Source organism: Lagopus leucura, unplaced genomic scaffold (assembly GCF_019238085.1).
Source record: "Lagopus leucura isolate 7727_CA_CO unplaced genomic scaffold, USGS_WTPT01 Super-Scaffold_100043, whole genome shotgun sequence".
Taxonomy (NCBI): domain Eukaryota; kingdom Metazoa; phylum Chordata; class Aves; order Galliformes; family Phasianidae; genus Lagopus; species Lagopus leucura.
The window spans coordinates 1,031,617-1,047,703 of NW_024962290.1; the positions used below are offsets into that span (position 1 = coordinate 1,031,617).

Consider the following 16,087-nt stretch of genomic DNA (forward strand, 5'->3'; position numbering starts at 1 on the left):
GAGTTTAGTGCAGTACCTGTGTAATTCTAAGCTGTTTGCCTTTGTCCTTTTCTTTGTTGTATTTTTTTTGTAGGGATTCTGTGCCCAAAGCAGAAGAGGGGGCCGTGACTCCAGGGGGTGGCAGCAGCCGGATGCGTTTCTTCTCCATGAAGAGGACAGCATCCCAACATTCCTTTGACACCACGTCTGTGGATGGGAGTGGTCCTGAGGATGGGCTGTCAGTGGACAGCGATGGCAGCGATGGCTTTGTAATGCTCACAGACTCTGGTAACCAGGGTCCAGCTGTGTCCTCGTCCCCTCTCTTACTTCACACCAGCTAACAGTGCAGCTCATGCTGTGTTCTTGCAGGATTCCTTGTGCCACTCATTCTTTTTGAAGATGATGAGCATTTTCACCCACAGTGGCTCTTAATGCTTTTGTAGATGCTTTTTTTTTTTGAGATGAAGAGTATAAATGAGTGGGGAGGGTTTTCCCAGCACCATCACTGTGCTGCTCTGAGGCATTTGGCCATAGTAGAGTGAGAGGTGCTGTGCAGGTTGGCAGATGTGCCACAGCTTCTGGGGAGGGTTTCATAAAGGATGGTTGGAAGTAGGGGTGCCGTGCATTGCAGTGAGTATTCTTCACTTCAGCTGCACATTGTTTAGGTTCATCCAAGGAACTGGAAAGCATTCTCTGGAGGATGGTTCAGGTCGTGAGATTAAGGCAGATGCTGAGACCAGAACTGCTTAAAACCAGAAAAAAAACACCAAGAATTGAGCTGTTGTTGTTCCATTCTATTTCAGAGCCCAGCCTGGACCCTCTTCCTTCAGGGCATCTTCTCCAGCTGCACAGCAATGCAGGCAGCAGAGCAAACCTGGTGGCGGAGGACGAAAGCGGAGCTTCTCCTGAAATAAACAGCTCAGCTTCACAGAGCGAGGAGCCCAGCCTGCAGCTGGTCAGAGCTTTGTTCCCTTGTGATGCTGTCTCTCACTGAGCCTTAAAGTGAACCGTGTGGCTGCGTTCCACTGGCTGAGCTTGTCCCTCTGTGTTTCAGGTGTCTGTCCTTCTACTGAAGATGAACGAGGTGAACTGTGCCGTAGAGGCACGAGGTGATGATTTGTCTGTTGCTTTACAAGTCATGAACGTGGTTCCAGAGCAGCTGAACAATGTTGGGATGTGGCAATACCTGCGTGGCTGTGTGGGTAAGGCTCTGGCTTTTACAACTGGGTCATGTGCCAGCTGCTCTCAAGGAATCTTCCGTTCTAACTTCAGTGTTCACAAAGCTGAAGTACCTGTACAGTCAAGCTGTGTGGTGTCCAGCACAGTGAAACCCTCATCCTTCATGGGAAGTGTTTAAATTTCTTCTGGAGTGCATGAAATCAGCAAAAAGAGGGATAAAACTCCCTAGGGAAACCCCAAATTATCCCTGCCCTGAGAATAACCCTTCTGGGCTGGGTCCCTACATTCCCTACAGATGTTCAAATTTTAAAGAACAGACGTGTTCAAATTTTAAAGAAACAAACAAATGGAAAGCACAGGAGCAGCTGCAACCCAAACCTTCTGAGTACAAACATGCTCAGTTGGGCTGTTATTGATCCATGCTGTCTGTAACCACGAGGGGGCACAGCGAATAGAAGGTTGGGTGGTGGTGAGCAGCTCTGGGAGGCTGAGAGTTTCTGCTCTGTTTGTGCTAATGCTAAATGAAGGCTGGTTTTGTAATGTGCTGATGGTGAGAGAGGTGGGTGGGCCTGGGGGATTAAGCAGCCTGGTTCTGGTGGCAGCTTCTGTGATGTGAAGTCTTGAGTGTTTTGAAACCTGGTCTTATTTATTATGGGAACAGGTTGCCCAAGGAGGCTGTGGATGCCCTGTGCCTGCAGGCATTCAAGGCCAGGCTGGATGTGGCTCTGGGCAGCCTGGGCTGCTGGCTGGGGACCTGCACACAGCAGGGGGTTGGAACTGGATGAGCACTGTGCTCCTTTGCAACCCAGGCCATTCTGTGATTCTGTGATCTCTTGTGAGACCTATTTTGACCATTTCCCTTACTACTGATGCCATCTGATTGCCCCTCACTGCAAGAAAGACATGGAGGCCCTGGAACGTGTTCAAAGGAGGGCAACAAAACTGGTGAGGGATCTGGAACACAGGGCTGATGAGGAGAGGCTGAAGGAGCTGGGAATGTTCAGCCTGGAGAAGAGGAGGCTCAGGGGAGATCTCATTGCTCTCTATAACTTCCTGAAGGGAGGTTGTAGTGAGCTGGGGGTCGGCCTCTTCTCTCGTGTCATCAGTGATAGGACCAGAGGGAATGGTTTCAAGCTACAGCAAGGGAGATTCAGGCTGGACATGAGGAAGTATTGCTTGTCAGAAAGGGTGGTCAGGCACTGGAATGGATGCCCAGGGAGGTGGTGGAGTCACTGAGCCTGGGGGTGTTCAAGGAAAGGCTGGATGTTGTGTTGAGGGACATGGTGTAGTGGGAGCTGTTGGTAAGAGGTGAACGGTTGGACTGGATGAGCTTTGAGGTCTTTTCCAACCTTGGTGATTCTATGATTCTATGATGTCCTGCAGTGAGGTCTTTCAGGGTCGTGCTTTAGTGGGCATTTTGGTGACGGGCTGAGGGTTGGACTGCAGCTCTCTTTTCCAACCTTAATAATTCTGTGCTTCCGTGATGCTTTCTGCTTCAGGAGATGCAGAGGTGGAGAAACCTTCAGCCCCTGAAGCTGCTCAGACCCAGCCACAAGTGTGCTTGCGCCTCGCAGCAGGGCCTCACGCTGCTGTGCATTCCCCGCTCGCTGTTCAGAACGGCTTCCTTCAGATGCTGGTCCGCAGTTACGCAGCAGAGTTCTTCATGTCCTTCCTTACCAACCTCGGCCCCTTCCTTGAGGATGAAATCATCCCGGAGGTGATCCCCATGGAGATTGAAGTCGTGGATGCCAAAATCACGTTGAAGGTGGGTGTGTGGGGAGCTGAGGCGGGATCCTGAGCAGGGCTCACCATGGTGTTCTGCTTCAGGAAGGATGATGTGGGATTGCTGTGCCTTTCTGCAAAGCTCCTGTTTCCCTGATGGTGTTTTATTTTGTTTCTAATGGGCAAACGGTAACACAAGCTCAGATGGTGGAGAAACAGGAGCCTGCCATTCAGACTCTCTCCCCAGCTTTGTTGATGATCTATCTGCAGACTGAAGGGAAAGAGAATTAAATACCTCTTCCCCAAGCGCTTGTGTGAAATGAGAATTATTTGACCTTTTTGGTAAGCGTGTAAAGAATTATGGGTGAAAAAAACCACATTATGTAAGAGCTGGTTGATGTAAAGGCGGACAAAACTGTTTTTCTGAAAGCGATAAGCTTGCTCCACTGGCAAGCAGGAACCACAGCAACCTGAGAATCTCCAGACTTAGAGATACTGGCTTCATTTTAATAGGTTTTTGAATCAGGAATTTGCAGGACAACTGTGAGAGTGATCCCAGGGGAGATGGCTTCTCCCCAGCCTTTGTCATGGATATGGCAGAACTGTGCTGTGATCCCTGCCAGTCCTTTCTGCACAAATTAAGTCTCTGCGTAAATAAAGCCAGGCTTTTCCATATGGTGGGTGACCTTGGTGAGCTCTGGTTGGTAATGTTACCCCTGTGAAGGCTGGGGGCAAGGGGAGCCCTTTGCCAGAGCTGTCACAGCAGTTAATGTCTTTTTTCTGCCTTTTGTTTTGCTTTGTTTAATTCTCCAGGATGACAGCCCCCAGATATACCCCACCTCCCCTGGCCCTGTTCCTGTCACCTTGGCAATAGATCACGTCCTCGTGAAGCGTGGAGATGATGGAGTTTTCTACCTAACAGGTCAGAAATGTCAGGAAATGTGTTTTATTCTCTAGGCCTTGTTGGAGGTTGTGCTCTGCTGGGCCTGATTGTGGAAGCTGGAGCTGAAGGGATGGTTGGTGGTGGGAAGGATGCACTCTGTTGTGTGTGCTGTCCCTAATTCTGATTCTTGCAGTTCTGCAGAATGGGCAAATAATCTTCTGTCTTCAGTGCCAGCACCTACAGCCTTTGGCTGCTCTGCAGGGCTAGTTGCTGGCTGCAGGCATTCCTGCCTCTCTGCTTCTCACTGCTTTTGTTGTATTGTTTGGGCAGAAAAACTGATACCTCAAGCAGAACAGATTAACACCTAGAACAGTGAATGGGCAGCCTGAATTCATGGCTGGTGTTTCCTAGAGCTTATACAATCATGAAGCACTTCTGCACCTTCCTTTGGCATAGCTTCTCCCTTTTAAAATGGGGATAAGATGTGTCTCTTTTTTTCCTGTTTTTGTTTCAGACAAAAAGAGCATCCAAGTTTTTCTTGCAGTCCTAAGAATCCTGTCAAATAAATAATAATTAAATATCTCCATGCTTTTTGTTTTTTTTTTCTTTCCAGCTCCACAAGGGGAGGACTCACCGAAACTGGACAAACCTGTGTCAGTTCTTCAGGGCCACAAGGCCCCAGCACGGTGTGTGTTGGCAGCACCAGCAGGAGGGATGCGTGGACTGCAGGTGAGTCACTGCTGCCTGCTGCTGTCTAGACAACCAGATAGCTGGCAGTGGGCAGGAAAAGTCTTTTGTCTGCATCTGTTTGCACTTACTGGTAGGTGTGGTGTGTTGCAGATAGGGAGCGCACACAGAGCAGTCTGTACCCCCCTTTACAGGCATTCAGATATTAAGGGATCAGCTAGCTTGCTGCAGGCCTTACTCCTAGGGCTAGAAGTGTGAAAGGAAGTCTTAAGAGAAAGTAGACATTAGAAATGCATCTCTGGCAGCCTGAGCTGGCTCTGCTGACAGCTATGGAAGTCCTCAGGCAGCGGTTAGAAGTACTTTGCAAATCAAACTGGTGGCTGTCAGTGAGCTTTGTGTGTGCATGAGTGTAGTTAGATCTGCCCTGCTGCTTACCTTTCTAAACTCCTGCTTTGTTTTTCTTTTTCTTCTCTGTCTCTTGTAGTTAAAGGAAGTGCCAGAGTTGCAAAGAGAGCTTCAGAACATGAAAATAGCCCTTGCAGAAGCCAACATGGACAAGGCTCGCCTTCTGCAGGAAATTAGGAAATACAATCCCCTCTTTGAGCTCTGACAGTAGGCTGCAGCTGCTCAGGAGGAGTGGAGACCACCACCAGCACTAAGGCAGTGAGTTTGATTACATTGCTGCTAAACAGGTCAACCTCCTGGAGAACTGATTGTCACAAAGAGTGGAAACCAACCGTGATTGCAAAATACTCTTCGTACAGGGAGAAAGGGCAGAGCTTGGCTGAGCAGCACGGGAGCAACGAGGAGTTACCCGTGTGCTGCCACTTCCCTCTGTCCTGGCAATATGGTGCTACCACCTGCCACTGAACCAGGGCAGCACCCAGCCTGCAAACAAAAGGCCTGAAGTTGGCGTGGGGACACCGTGGCTCTTCATGCACACGGTGGCAGAGACAGTCTGCTGTCAGCCCTTCTGCCTGCAGGTGGTTGGCGTTAGGATTTCTGCTTTTTTCTGCCCTCCTCTTTGTGTTCTTGCCCAGTGACACGTGCCAAAGAGCGCAGCAAAAGGAGTGCAGTTCAATTCACCACATCAAGGAGTGGCAGAGAATAGGCAGGGCAGAAAATGTGGCTCGGAGCTGTGATGTGAAAAGCATGTGTATTGTCACACAGAGAGAGAAACTGAGGTCAGGGGGTGTGGGAGATGCAGAATGGGTTTCCCCATGTGGAGGAAGGGAGCTACAGCTCACCAACCCCTCAAGAACAGAGCCAGGATAGAAGAGGAATTCTTTCAGGTTTCTTTTTCCACCTCTAGGAAAAAGAGGTGGTGGTGTATTAGGCTTAGTCTAAATCACTCTCAATCCTGCAACGTTTGGCTTTTTTGATGCAGAAGCAACGAGGAATTCATTATTTCATTACCAAGTGCTGTTTAATCTGTCTTTAATTTTACAGTCAAAGAACAGGGGTGATGGAAGCTGGCTGAACCATGGAATGAGGCCTTTGTGTTTCCTTTTGGACACGTGGTGTCCTTAAACCATTGTGTTTCCCAAGTTTCACCAGTGGGAACACCAAGAAATAGCTGTCTGCACTCCTACAGGGCCGTGTATTTTTCCTAGCTCTGGGCTCATGCTCAGTGTTACACGTCTTCTAGCAGGGATTCTGGTGTGTGGGTCAGGAGAAGGGTGCTGAGCAGGGTCCCCTGGGTGCAGGCTGACACTGCTAACTGCTCACCGGGGGATGGAGGTGAAAATAAGCAGGGTTTGTATGCTTTGTATTCTTACCTTTGCTTGAAGTCTGCGTGGCTGAATGGTGGGATTTGTCTAATTAGTAAAGAAACTGCCTCTGAGAGAGTGGATGGGAAAAGAAATGGGAACCTGGTAAAAGAGGAAGGAAGCACTTGTTTTAAGAGCTAAGAAAGGAAATGTAATTTATGAAGTGCAGAGATCAAATGCACTGCTATAGGGAACGGGGTATGTGGTTTCCTTGCTGTGCTGGTCCAGGCAGGGCACAGGCTGCCTGCTGAATGAGGAGCAGCCGTGAGGGGCAGAAGTTGGTTGTGAAGGGAAGAGCTGTTACAGAGGAGAATTTGTGCTGCTCTGGCACAGCATGGTGGAACATTCACCCCCAGCTGTGTTCAGGGTGAGTGCCCATCCCTCCCCATCAAATGTAGCATCTGTACTGTGTGCAGAATTCATGGCAGTTCAGCAGATTTCAGGTGCATTTTGGCAGTTCAGCAGATTTCAGGTGCATTTTCTGATTGTGTAAAGGCACACAGTACCCAAAACTTTCTTCTGTTGGATTTTTTTTTTAATGTGTGTGTGTGTAAGCATTACTTCGTTGTATTTAGATTAACTAAAGTAATAGATTTTAATCCTGCTTGCTATGCAAGGAACAGCCTCTGATTTACAAGCCATGAGAATCTGAGGCCTGGGAGCAACATGAAAGAAAGCAGTGATGTACGAGCTGAGTTTGCTCTGATGTACTTTTCCCTTTACCCAGCTCTGGAGCTGCTGAGCAGTTTACAGACACTTTAACAGACACTCCTGGTATCTTTTGAGCTCTCCTGCAGCTCTGGGGCAATAAGGACATATCTGCAGCACGGCGTTGGGCGCCGAGGCGCTGCTGTGATTTGTGGGGAGCTGGGAGTGTCCTTGCTGTGTTTGTTTGCTCACCCTCTGTAAAAGAGGGTATGTAAGAGATAGAGGCTGATTGTGTGCTGTCACTGTTAAGATCATCAGTGTGATTTGGTGTCTGACTCCACTGTGCTGAAGGTAGCCCTGACTAATGTTCCTTGGGAGCTGTGCTGGGATGCGGGGTCTGAACAGCCTCGGGGCAACTGTGCTGTTCAAATGCAGTTTGTGGTTTGTGGTGTCCTTGCCTGCCCAGCTGTGACTGACCCTGCCTCCGATCAGCTGTGACAGCTGCACTGAGAGCCTGACCTGCCTGCTGGAAACCAGAAGCAAATGGGCACAAATGAAAGGAAAGGAGGAGAGTTTGCCTTTGGCAGAGGGCTCTGCGCCCGCCGCCACTCTGCAGGGCTGGAGCTGATGTTTGGTGCTGTGCCTTTCACAAGATGGCTTTCCCTCCTCCTCAGGAAAGCCCTCTCCTGGTTCCTGTTAGACAGCTTTGCTGTTTTCTCTGGAGCACATTGTGTGACCCATCCCCAGCTCAGTGCACAACTCGGGTTTGTGGTGCTGCCTGTGATGGAGCAACGTTCTGGAGCAGCCCGTCAGGCCTGTTCTCTAGAGGAAAATGCACTTTAACTTTCTAAGCATCAGCGGGCATTTCCTTCACCAGTACTGCCTCGTGCATAGAATCCAGAAGTAAAAGCAGGGGTCAGAAATGCAAGATATCTTCCATACTGAAATAAAACTCTTTTCATGCGCAGTTCTCAGAGTAATAGAGGAGGGAGGAAACAAAGTCTCTGTGTATCTCCAGACTTGCTGTGAAACAAACCTATATGCAAAAGCTCACTGTAAGTACCATTATGAACTGCACAAAGCCCACATAAGCAGAAGTTGAACTTTTGGTCAACCTACATGCTTCTGTGCTTTCTTCTTTCTGTGTGAAGCAAGAGAACGCTTGCCTTAGGTGGAATGCACTGCTATTCTTCCTTTTTATTCACCAACTGCTTGAAAATGGGAGGTTCCTTTCTTTCACACTTTGTGACTTTTTGTTTGAGTAGAGCTTCATCTCCAGCCAGCATAGGGAATGGATGGGCAGAAGGGGTTTTCTCCAACACGGTGCCTATTTGCAGTGTCACAGAGCTCCTTACCTCTTTCCACGTGGGCAGACAGACCAGAGCTGGGCCCAAGCTGCTGGCAGCAAATCTCTTGCTTCAGCAACTCGAGTGCCCCAGTTCTGTGTGACAATTAAATCACTTCCACTATCTTCTGCTTTATGGAGAGAAGTACTGTAAAACACCACCCCCTTCCTTTCTACGAGATGTAGGTGGGAGGACAGAACTCCACTGATGATTAGCAAAGTTTACTCTTTAGAGCCTTTTGTTTAAGGGCTCTACGTTATGAGAGCCAACTTAATCCTTTGTGTAACTACATGGCAGTTACCCCAGGAAAAGCACGTGGCCTCAGCATCTTTTACCTTTAGTGAGAAGTGTGCTCAGAGGGGATTACTGGATGCACAGGTGGGTGATGTACAAGTCTGAACTTGAATTTTAGGCAGTATTGGAACTTTGTTGCAGTATATTTCCACTCATGCATTTATTGGTTCTGTGAACCATGAAAAGAAATTAAACTTGTTAACCTCCTCACCGGCTCCTGCATTTTTTTTCCCCCCTCCTTTTCTTCCTCACGTTCCCCATTGTATGGATTCCAGGCAGCTCCATACAGCTGGGAGGAGCAGCCGAGCAATGACTTAAGAAGCATCAGCTGTCAGCACGTGTTCCCTTGCTCGTGGTCATGGAGCAATATGGAGCAATACATGCCGGAGGCGTGAAGCTTCTTGGACATGTTGGGCTTGGTTGAGGCAGATCGCAGCGCGCTCTCCCTGCTTTGAATCACACCAACACCATTACACAATTACCATGTGCTGTCCAAACGAGACTAAGAATATAGCAACGAGTTTAATGTACAAAAAAAAAGACACTTCTGTACAGAGACACCACCGCGGCCGTGCCAGCAGCAGGCACGATGCTGGTGGGTAAATACATGGAAGATGTTGCACGTTTCTTTTGCAGGCTGCTGCATCAGAGGACCCTGAGGCACCAGGCCAAGAATCTGCCTCCTCCTCGAGCCCGCACAGCACTAAGCTGACAAGCTGGCCTTCAGCAGTTATTGCAGGAAACTTCCCCATGGTTGCCTACATGAATGACTGCACACAACGTGCTGCTCGTGGGCTGCTGGCAGGGAGCCTCTCCTATGGGGATGAGCTTAATGGGACAACTGCAGCTTCAGCATTTCTCCCTGCCCTTCTATCCCATGAGCCATGCTGAGAACTTTCATGGTAGTTTTGTAAACTGAAAGCAATCCACAGAAACCTCCATGCTTGAAGTTACTGAAATCCACGTTGAATTGAGCTTGAGAGGCTCCTGGGAGAGGACTGCAAGCAGGAGAGGGGGAGTGCTTCTGTCTCATATCTGCTGTACGGTGCACAACCGAAGCTTGTTTGAACTTGTCTTCTCTTTGCTGATCCCAGGACACTTCAGTGGAAGATGATCTTTTTATATTTGGAATTTGGGATTTGTCCTCGTGACTTGAGCCTCCTGACAGCCTCCCGCATGTGTTTGGGCTGCAGAGGTGGCAGCTCCCCCCACTTCTCACACACATCCAGCGCTAAACAAAAAAACAGGAGTTGACATGAGCAAGGACAGCTCAGCTCTGCTGTTCTCCCAGCAGGCGACATTTGAAAAGCCTCCTACTGGTCGAACTTCGATAATAAAGGCAGCAGGAAACACTGCTCAAGGTTTACAGCTCATGTTTTATCTGTACACAAGAACGAAACAGCTTTGTGTGTCTCTCTGAAGAAAAACCAGTCCTTGGGGCACCAATACCAGCTCAGAATCAGCTGCTTTTTCACAACATTCCAGCTGCTATGGAATAGACTAGGTCATGCAAGAGCTTGACAAGGCTTCATCATCTTAAACTTGCTACTGTAAAACCACCCCCAGCTCGTGAAGTATGTTCTGGAGCTTGTGTGCAGCAGTGATAGGGGGGAACAGCCTACAGCTGACTTGAAGGGCAGTCCCTGTTCTTCATTTCTGGTAAGTATCATTCAGGTCTCCTGCCAAGGACATGAAGCAATTAAGTACAGCAGCGAAGCTGCTTATCCAGACAGCCTCTGGCAACACAGAGCTGCAGACAGTCAAAGCAGAAGAAGTGCCAAAAGCTGCATCATCCTCGCTGATGGCAATCCCTGCACATCCAGGCCGTGTGTTTTGTGTGACAAGCCTGTACTAAGTTGTTGGCACAAAAACCAAGAATCTTTTCCTCCTCTGCATGAGCCTGCACACAGCTGGGTCAGCCTTGCACAGGCCAAGGAGATCTCAGCTCACTGCAGTAACAAAGAATCTTGCAGGTTAAGAGGCTTAAATAACGCATTTCCCTTCTAAGCTGAATTTGTCACAGTAGTATTAATGAGATCTTTGCTTTGGCACTGCAGCCTACTCATGTAGGAGCAAGAACTTCTAAGTTATCTTCTGCAGAAAAGATAAAAAAGGAGGAAGGCACTCATTGATCTCTACTGGTTTATGGGCAATTATATTAACAGCATTAGAGTGGAATATGGACAACGCCACACTTCCCCCTGAGTCTCAACAGCAGCTTTCTGCTGCTGCTGCTGAAAGCAGGAGGGCTCTGCAGGGCAGCGTGTCAAGCTGCAGACCTGGAGAAGAAGCCACAAAAGTCCAGCTTTATCTCATGTCCTTCTGTTCTGCTTTAAACAACGCACTCTCTCTGTGTTCTTAACCTTTTACTGAACAATAATGTGATTTGCTCACCTTCCTCCACCACTTCCCCAACGAAGACCTTGGAAATGCCAGACATAGCAATAACCACGTTCTGAGAGACAGATGTGCCCGTGATGGACTGGATCAGCTGCACAAACCAAGAAGAGGCAGTCAGTCAAATGAGGCACATGCAGCAACAGTGAAATATTTCACATTATATTTAGTAATTGGAGCCTGCCAAATCAAGCATCAGTAAACAAAATGAGCAGAAACAGCAGTGAATGATCTTTGGAATAAGGTCCTATAGCTGTGGGCACATGCTAGCTGTAACAATTTTAGATTACTTTTATTCAGCTACAGATCTGTACTAGCAACTGTCCCCCAAACTACTTTCATGTGAGATAAGCTCCTATTTAAACTGCATAAACCCCACGGGGGCACTGAGTACAACATAACCAGATAAGCAGATCTAGGGACGGCCACAAAGGCTGAGATGTGGCTGGAGGGGAGGGAGTGAATGCCCACAGTCCTGAACTGCTGAGCCCCCCATAGTAATAAGTTTATGTACGTGTGTGAGGCTGGGCTGGGAGTGTGGCCAGGCTCAGCCCGTTTGCTTTGTGCTGAGGCATGACTGAAGTCGTACCCGTTTGATAGCAGCTTTGGGGAAGGCAGAGCGGCGATACATCTCGTAACGATTCAGCTGTTCTTCAGAAAAGGAGGAGACCAGTATTCTGGAGGGGAGAGAATGAATCACTTACAGAGATTTAAAGAAACCAAACAGGCACAATTCTGAAGCTCGTTAGGCTGCTGACACAGTTCTGTAAAGCATTACAACCATCCTCAGCCTCCCAGCAGCATAAAAAAGAGCTGGAAAGAAAACAACAGCACTCCAGTTGTGTTAAGATTTGCAACGCAGATGGTGAGGCAGCTCAGAGGGATCTGGGAAAGAGCTGCAGATACAGAACATCCTGGGTTGGAAGGGAAACATAGGGATCCCACACCAAACTCCTGGCCCCGCACAGCACCACCCAAACCCGATGGCTGTGGTGTCCCAACAGAGCCATTCCCCTCGGGGGGGCCTCGCATCGCATTTGGACTGAACGCCTCCAGCCCTGTCAGAACCCCCCGCCCCGGGCGCACTCACTGCATCTTCTGGATCTCATCTTCGTCCACTTTGTGCTTCCTCTCCTTCCTCTCCTTCAGCTCCAGCTTCACCTTCTTGGCCGCCGACGGCTGCAGGCTCAGATCCTCCCCGTCCAGCGCCTCCCCCTCCGCGCTCCTCACCTGCACGAGAGAGCGGCGCTGTGGCGGCGGCCCCGTTCGCTTCCCGCTCCCCGCCCCTCACGGCCGAGCCCGGCGCCGTGCCCTCACCTCCCCGTCCGCTGCCTCCACCTTCAGCTCCCCGCCGCCTCCAGCCTCCCTCGCCTCCCCCTCTGCCGCCCCCTCCGCGGCCGCCGGTTCCTCCGCGGCCTCAGTGCCGCCCCCGGTAGGGGATGAGGCGGTGGGTGACGGCTCCCGCTCGGCGCCGCTCCCTCTCTCCTCCCGACCCGGCTCTCCGGGTTCCGCCATCGCCCCGCGTCGCGCCGTCGCGCAGTGATGACGTCACACTACAGCGGCCGGCGGGTGGGGGCGCTGTCGTTATGGCAACGGGGCTTCCATGGGTCTGAGCGCCGTGGGGCCTTCGGAAGTTGAGCTCAGCTTGGGGACGGGACCTTTGCCCCCCACGAAGCTCCTTCGGGAGCTGAAAGCAAGTTCAGGATTCTGCTTCCGACCTGAAAGCTGTGGCAGCTCTTCAAGCGGAGACGGCTGCTTGAAGCGACTGCACACGGAAATGTTTCTAACCTCTTTAAGGTGGAAATCTGCCTCGTCTGTAGCTGAGGTTGCGGGTTTAATGCATCGTTTTGCAGGGCTGTGTTCTGTACGCGCTTCATTCCTTCATGAAAAGGAAGGGGATGAAAATACGAGTCCTCCTGAGCGCCCTGCGGGATAGCAGGCCACGCCCACTAGTGCAGACCACGCCCACTCAGTGCAGACCACGCCCAGCTACATTAGGCCACGCCGGATACATTAGGCCACGCCCATTCGCAATAGCACAAACGGGTCCCTCAGACCACGCCCACGCACCCGCAGGCCACGCCCCCCGAGCATCCTTCCGGGGCGTGGCCTGGCGGGAGGCGGTGGCGGCGGCCGGGCCGGGCCATGGGGAAGGAGCAGGAGCTGCTGGAGGCCGCCCGTACCGGGAACCTGCCCGCCGTAGAGAAACTGCTGTCGGGAAAACGCCTCAGCTCCGGTTTCGGTTCCGGGGGAAGCGGAGGAGGTGGTGGTGGAGGTTCCGGGGGTGGTGGAGGCAGTGGAAGCGGCGGTGGAGGAGGAGGAGGTGGAGGTGGTGGTGTGGGGCACCCGCTGTCCAGTCTGCTGAGGTGAGCCGGGGGGGCTGTGAGGGATGAAGGCATTGTAGGGCTGTGGGGCTGCAGGCCTGGGAAGCTCTGTGGGGCCGAGAAGCTGCGGGCCCGTGGGGCAGCTGGGCTGTGTTCAGAGGTGAGCATAGGGCTTGAGGCTGTGGGAGGGTTGTTATGGGTGGCTGTGTGGTATAAGGGCTGTGGAGGGCTGAGGGGCTGCAGGGCTTTGGGGTAGGAGGTGGGAGTTTGGAGCTGTGGTGTGGGATGTGTGGAAGGCAGTGGGGTGTTAAGTGTGTCTAGGCTCTCGAGGTGAGCACTGAGCTTTATGGGAGCTTAGATTTGTGGGGTATGTAGGGTTGGGGTGCTGTAGGGCTGCGGAGAAGGAATGGAGGTGTGTGGGCTGGAGAGATCTTAGAGTGGGGGTGCATATGGGGCTGGGAGACTGAGAACTGTGCTGCTTGAGGTGAGGTGTGGGCATAGGAGTGTTGTAGGACTGTGGGGCAGGTAGGGATTGTGGGGTTGATGGGGTACAGGGTTGAGGGCACAAGATGTATGGGGTTAGTGGGTTTGTAAGTGTGAGCTGGGCTTTTGGGGGTTGTAGGACTGGCACAGGGGGTGTGGGTTTCTGGTGTGCTGGGGGGTGACAAAGGGATTGTGGAACGGGGAAGCTGTGGGTTGGAATCTGTGCATGGGGTGGAATGTGTGGGCAGGAGGGCTGTGGGACAGGGGCTGTCTGAGCTCCTGTGGCGTGGGATGGAGCCCAGTGGGACATGGATGTGTCTGTACTGTAAGTGAAGGGGGAACCAAGAACTGCTGCCCCCAGGGTTTGGGCCTGTGTGGGTTGAAAGGAGTGCATGAAGGGGATGGGATGAGGCACTGTGGTGGGATACATGGACCGTGGGGTACGTAGAGTGTGTGAGCATAGATTGGAGCAGCCCAGAGCTATGGTAGCATGGAGGTGGTACTGCAGGGGCTGGGAGCAGAATCCCTGGGGCTCTGTGCCCCAAGGCGAGGCTGTAAGCTGGGGGAGCATTGCAGCAGGGCTGGGTGATGCCCTGTGGTGGCTTTGGCCCTGCCTGCTCCCCTAGGCTGCTGCAGGATTGCAGGCGCTGCTGATTGTGGTTGGTTGCAGCAGACTGGTGTAACTGGGAAGACGTGTGTTTGGAGGAGGAGGACTGGGTCAGTGTGCCAGCAGGGGCTGGTGGCTGTGCATGGGTTTCCTCTGGTCACGGGTGAATGTACAGGTTAGATGTGCAGCTGGGTGTTCAACAAGGTGTCCTCTCACTGTCTGTGCTCTGTCTGCTCGCCCTCCATTATTTCCATTGCTTGCAGCAACGCTGCTTCGCTGCAGCTCAGCCTGACAGTGGCTGGCAGCTCAGGGTCAGCTGTGCTGCATGCTGCACAGGCATCCAGAAGGAGGGCACGCTCCTTTGCTTTTGCATTTAAAGGACCACGCTGTGTAATTTGCTTTGTTTTGAAGCTTTTAGATGTTTGTTAGTGTTTTCCTCTTTTTTTTTTTTCCCCCCCCTGGCATCTCCTAAGGAAGCCACTTGCTGGTGCATTTCTTGAGCTGCAGCTTTTTTGCTGGTCCAGCACTGTTCTGTTCCCCGAGCAAGTAGTTTGTTTGGGTGTAGGAAGGGAGGATTTGAGCCCTTTCTGAGTTACGCCATCACTGTGGTCTGAGTGTCTGAAAGGATACAGCTTGCCTATTTGTAGCCAGATTTGATCCACTTTTCTATCACTGTATCACAGATTTGCTGCTGCGCTCTGAGCAGAGCACAGAGCCCAGTGGCTGCCAGTGCTTACGTTTCCCTGGTGTATAAATCTGCTTCTCTGCAATGCAAATCTGCACTTGGGTCAAAATTTCTCTTTTTCATTTAATATACTAAAAACACTGAGCCCTTGTATTGAGTGGGAAATTGGCTCGGAACCCTTCAGGCTTGTCTGCACCAGAAGATGGATGTACTTAAGGGCTGTTCAGATAAAGTGGAGAGGGTCAGCTGAGTTAAATACACACCACGAGTGTTATCAACCTCTAGTTGTAACAGCTCTGCCACGCTCACCAACAGCGCATGGTGGTGACTTTGTGTTATGGGGATGCATCACTGCATTCCAGGCTGCTCTGCAGGCTGGGTGGCTGGTCAGTGTCTGGCAATCAGTGTGGCTGCAGCAATGCCAGACCCCCATAATGGCAGCCCCATTGGTGCCAGGGAGCAGCTCCAGCATGGGTCAGGAGCTCCTCGGCTGCTCTGCTCCTGGGGGCAGGGAGGAGGATGTGTGGCGGTGCTTAATTACAGCCAGCCCTGCCCTGCTGTCCTCCTTTTAAATAACTTCAAGGCTTTGGAAATGGGGAATATGAAATTCCGTCTGCCTGACACTTGATGGAAAGCCAGAGGTTGGGAAATGAAAGGGATGTGATGTGGGAGGAGGTGGTGGGTGCCAATGGGTCACCCCTGAGCTCAGCTGTCCCCAGAGTGCAATGTCCCAACGGACAGCAACAACAGCTTTGGAGTAATGTGGAGGTTGGAGGTTAAGCAATAGACACTCAGTGCTGGTGAGTGAAGAAAGCACAAAGTAAGCACCCAGAGCAGGGACTTCTGTGTGTGTGTTACAAGAGAGCTTTGATAGGGAGGTGCTTAGGAGGGGTGCTCACCTGCCTTCCTGCTCCTTCCCTGTCTGGTTCCTGCTCTCTCCAATGCTAGCACAATGTTCCAGTCCCTGTTTTGCAGCAGTCTCACTGCCTGCTCTCTGCATTCAGTCTTGGCTGTCCCAGAAGCACAGTTTGAAGATGGGTAGAAAGCAGCTGTTTGCTCAGACACAGTGTGGATGTGGTGCCAC

The 16,087-nt window shown here is 51.2% G+C and overlaps 3 protein-coding genes across 6 annotated transcripts in view; 2 read left to right on the forward strand and 1 right to left on the reverse strand.

The window, feature by feature from the left end:
- Window positions 1-8,714, forward strand: part of UHRF1BP1 (UHRF1 binding protein 1) — a 28,341-nt gene extending 19,627 nt beyond the window's left edge. For 3 of the 4 annotated variants that reach the window (XM_042884129.1, XM_042884130.1, XM_042884131.1), the window contains 7 exons: window positions 74-267; window positions 783-934; window positions 1,034-1,181; window positions 2,658-2,923; window positions 3,694-3,802; window positions 4,377-4,492; window positions 4,935-8,714. In XM_042884129.1, the coding sequence (XP_042740063.1) occupies window positions 74-267; window positions 783-934; window positions 1,034-1,181; window positions 2,658-2,923; window positions 3,694-3,802; window positions 4,377-4,492; window positions 4,935-5,060 (1,111 nt within the window). In that variant the 3' untranslated portion in view covers window positions 5,061-8,714. Of the gene's footprint in view, window positions 1-73; window positions 268-782; window positions 935-1,033; window positions 1,182-2,657; window positions 2,924-3,693; window positions 3,803-4,376; window positions 4,493-4,934 lie in introns of those variants that run through there. The other variant, XM_042884132.1, reaches the window with a different exon arrangement.
- Window positions 8,715-9,010: 296 nt separating this feature from the next.
- TAF11 (TATA-box binding protein associated factor 11) lies at window positions 9,011-12,430 on the reverse strand. The gene is made up of 5 exons (XM_042884133.1): window positions 12,222-12,430; window positions 11,995-12,134; window positions 11,494-11,581; window positions 10,902-10,998; window positions 9,011-9,738 (listed from the first exon to the last, which is right to left on the reverse strand). Exons 1-5 carry the CDS (start codon window positions 12,417-12,419, stop codon window positions 9,608-9,610), a joined length of 654 nt encoding a protein of 217 aa, XP_042740067.1. The 5' UTR covers window positions 12,420-12,430; the 3' UTR covers window positions 9,011-9,607.
- Window positions 12,431-13,030: 600 nt separating this feature from the next.
- Window positions 13,031-16,087, forward strand: part of ANKS1A (ankyrin repeat and sterile alpha motif domain containing 1A) — an 84,489-nt gene continuing 81,432 nt past the window's right edge. The window contains 1 exon segment of the mRNA XM_042884362.1: window positions 13,031-13,270. Within this exon segment, the coding sequence (XP_042740296.1) occupies window positions 13,050-13,270 (221 nt within the window). The 5' untranslated portion in view covers window positions 13,031-13,049.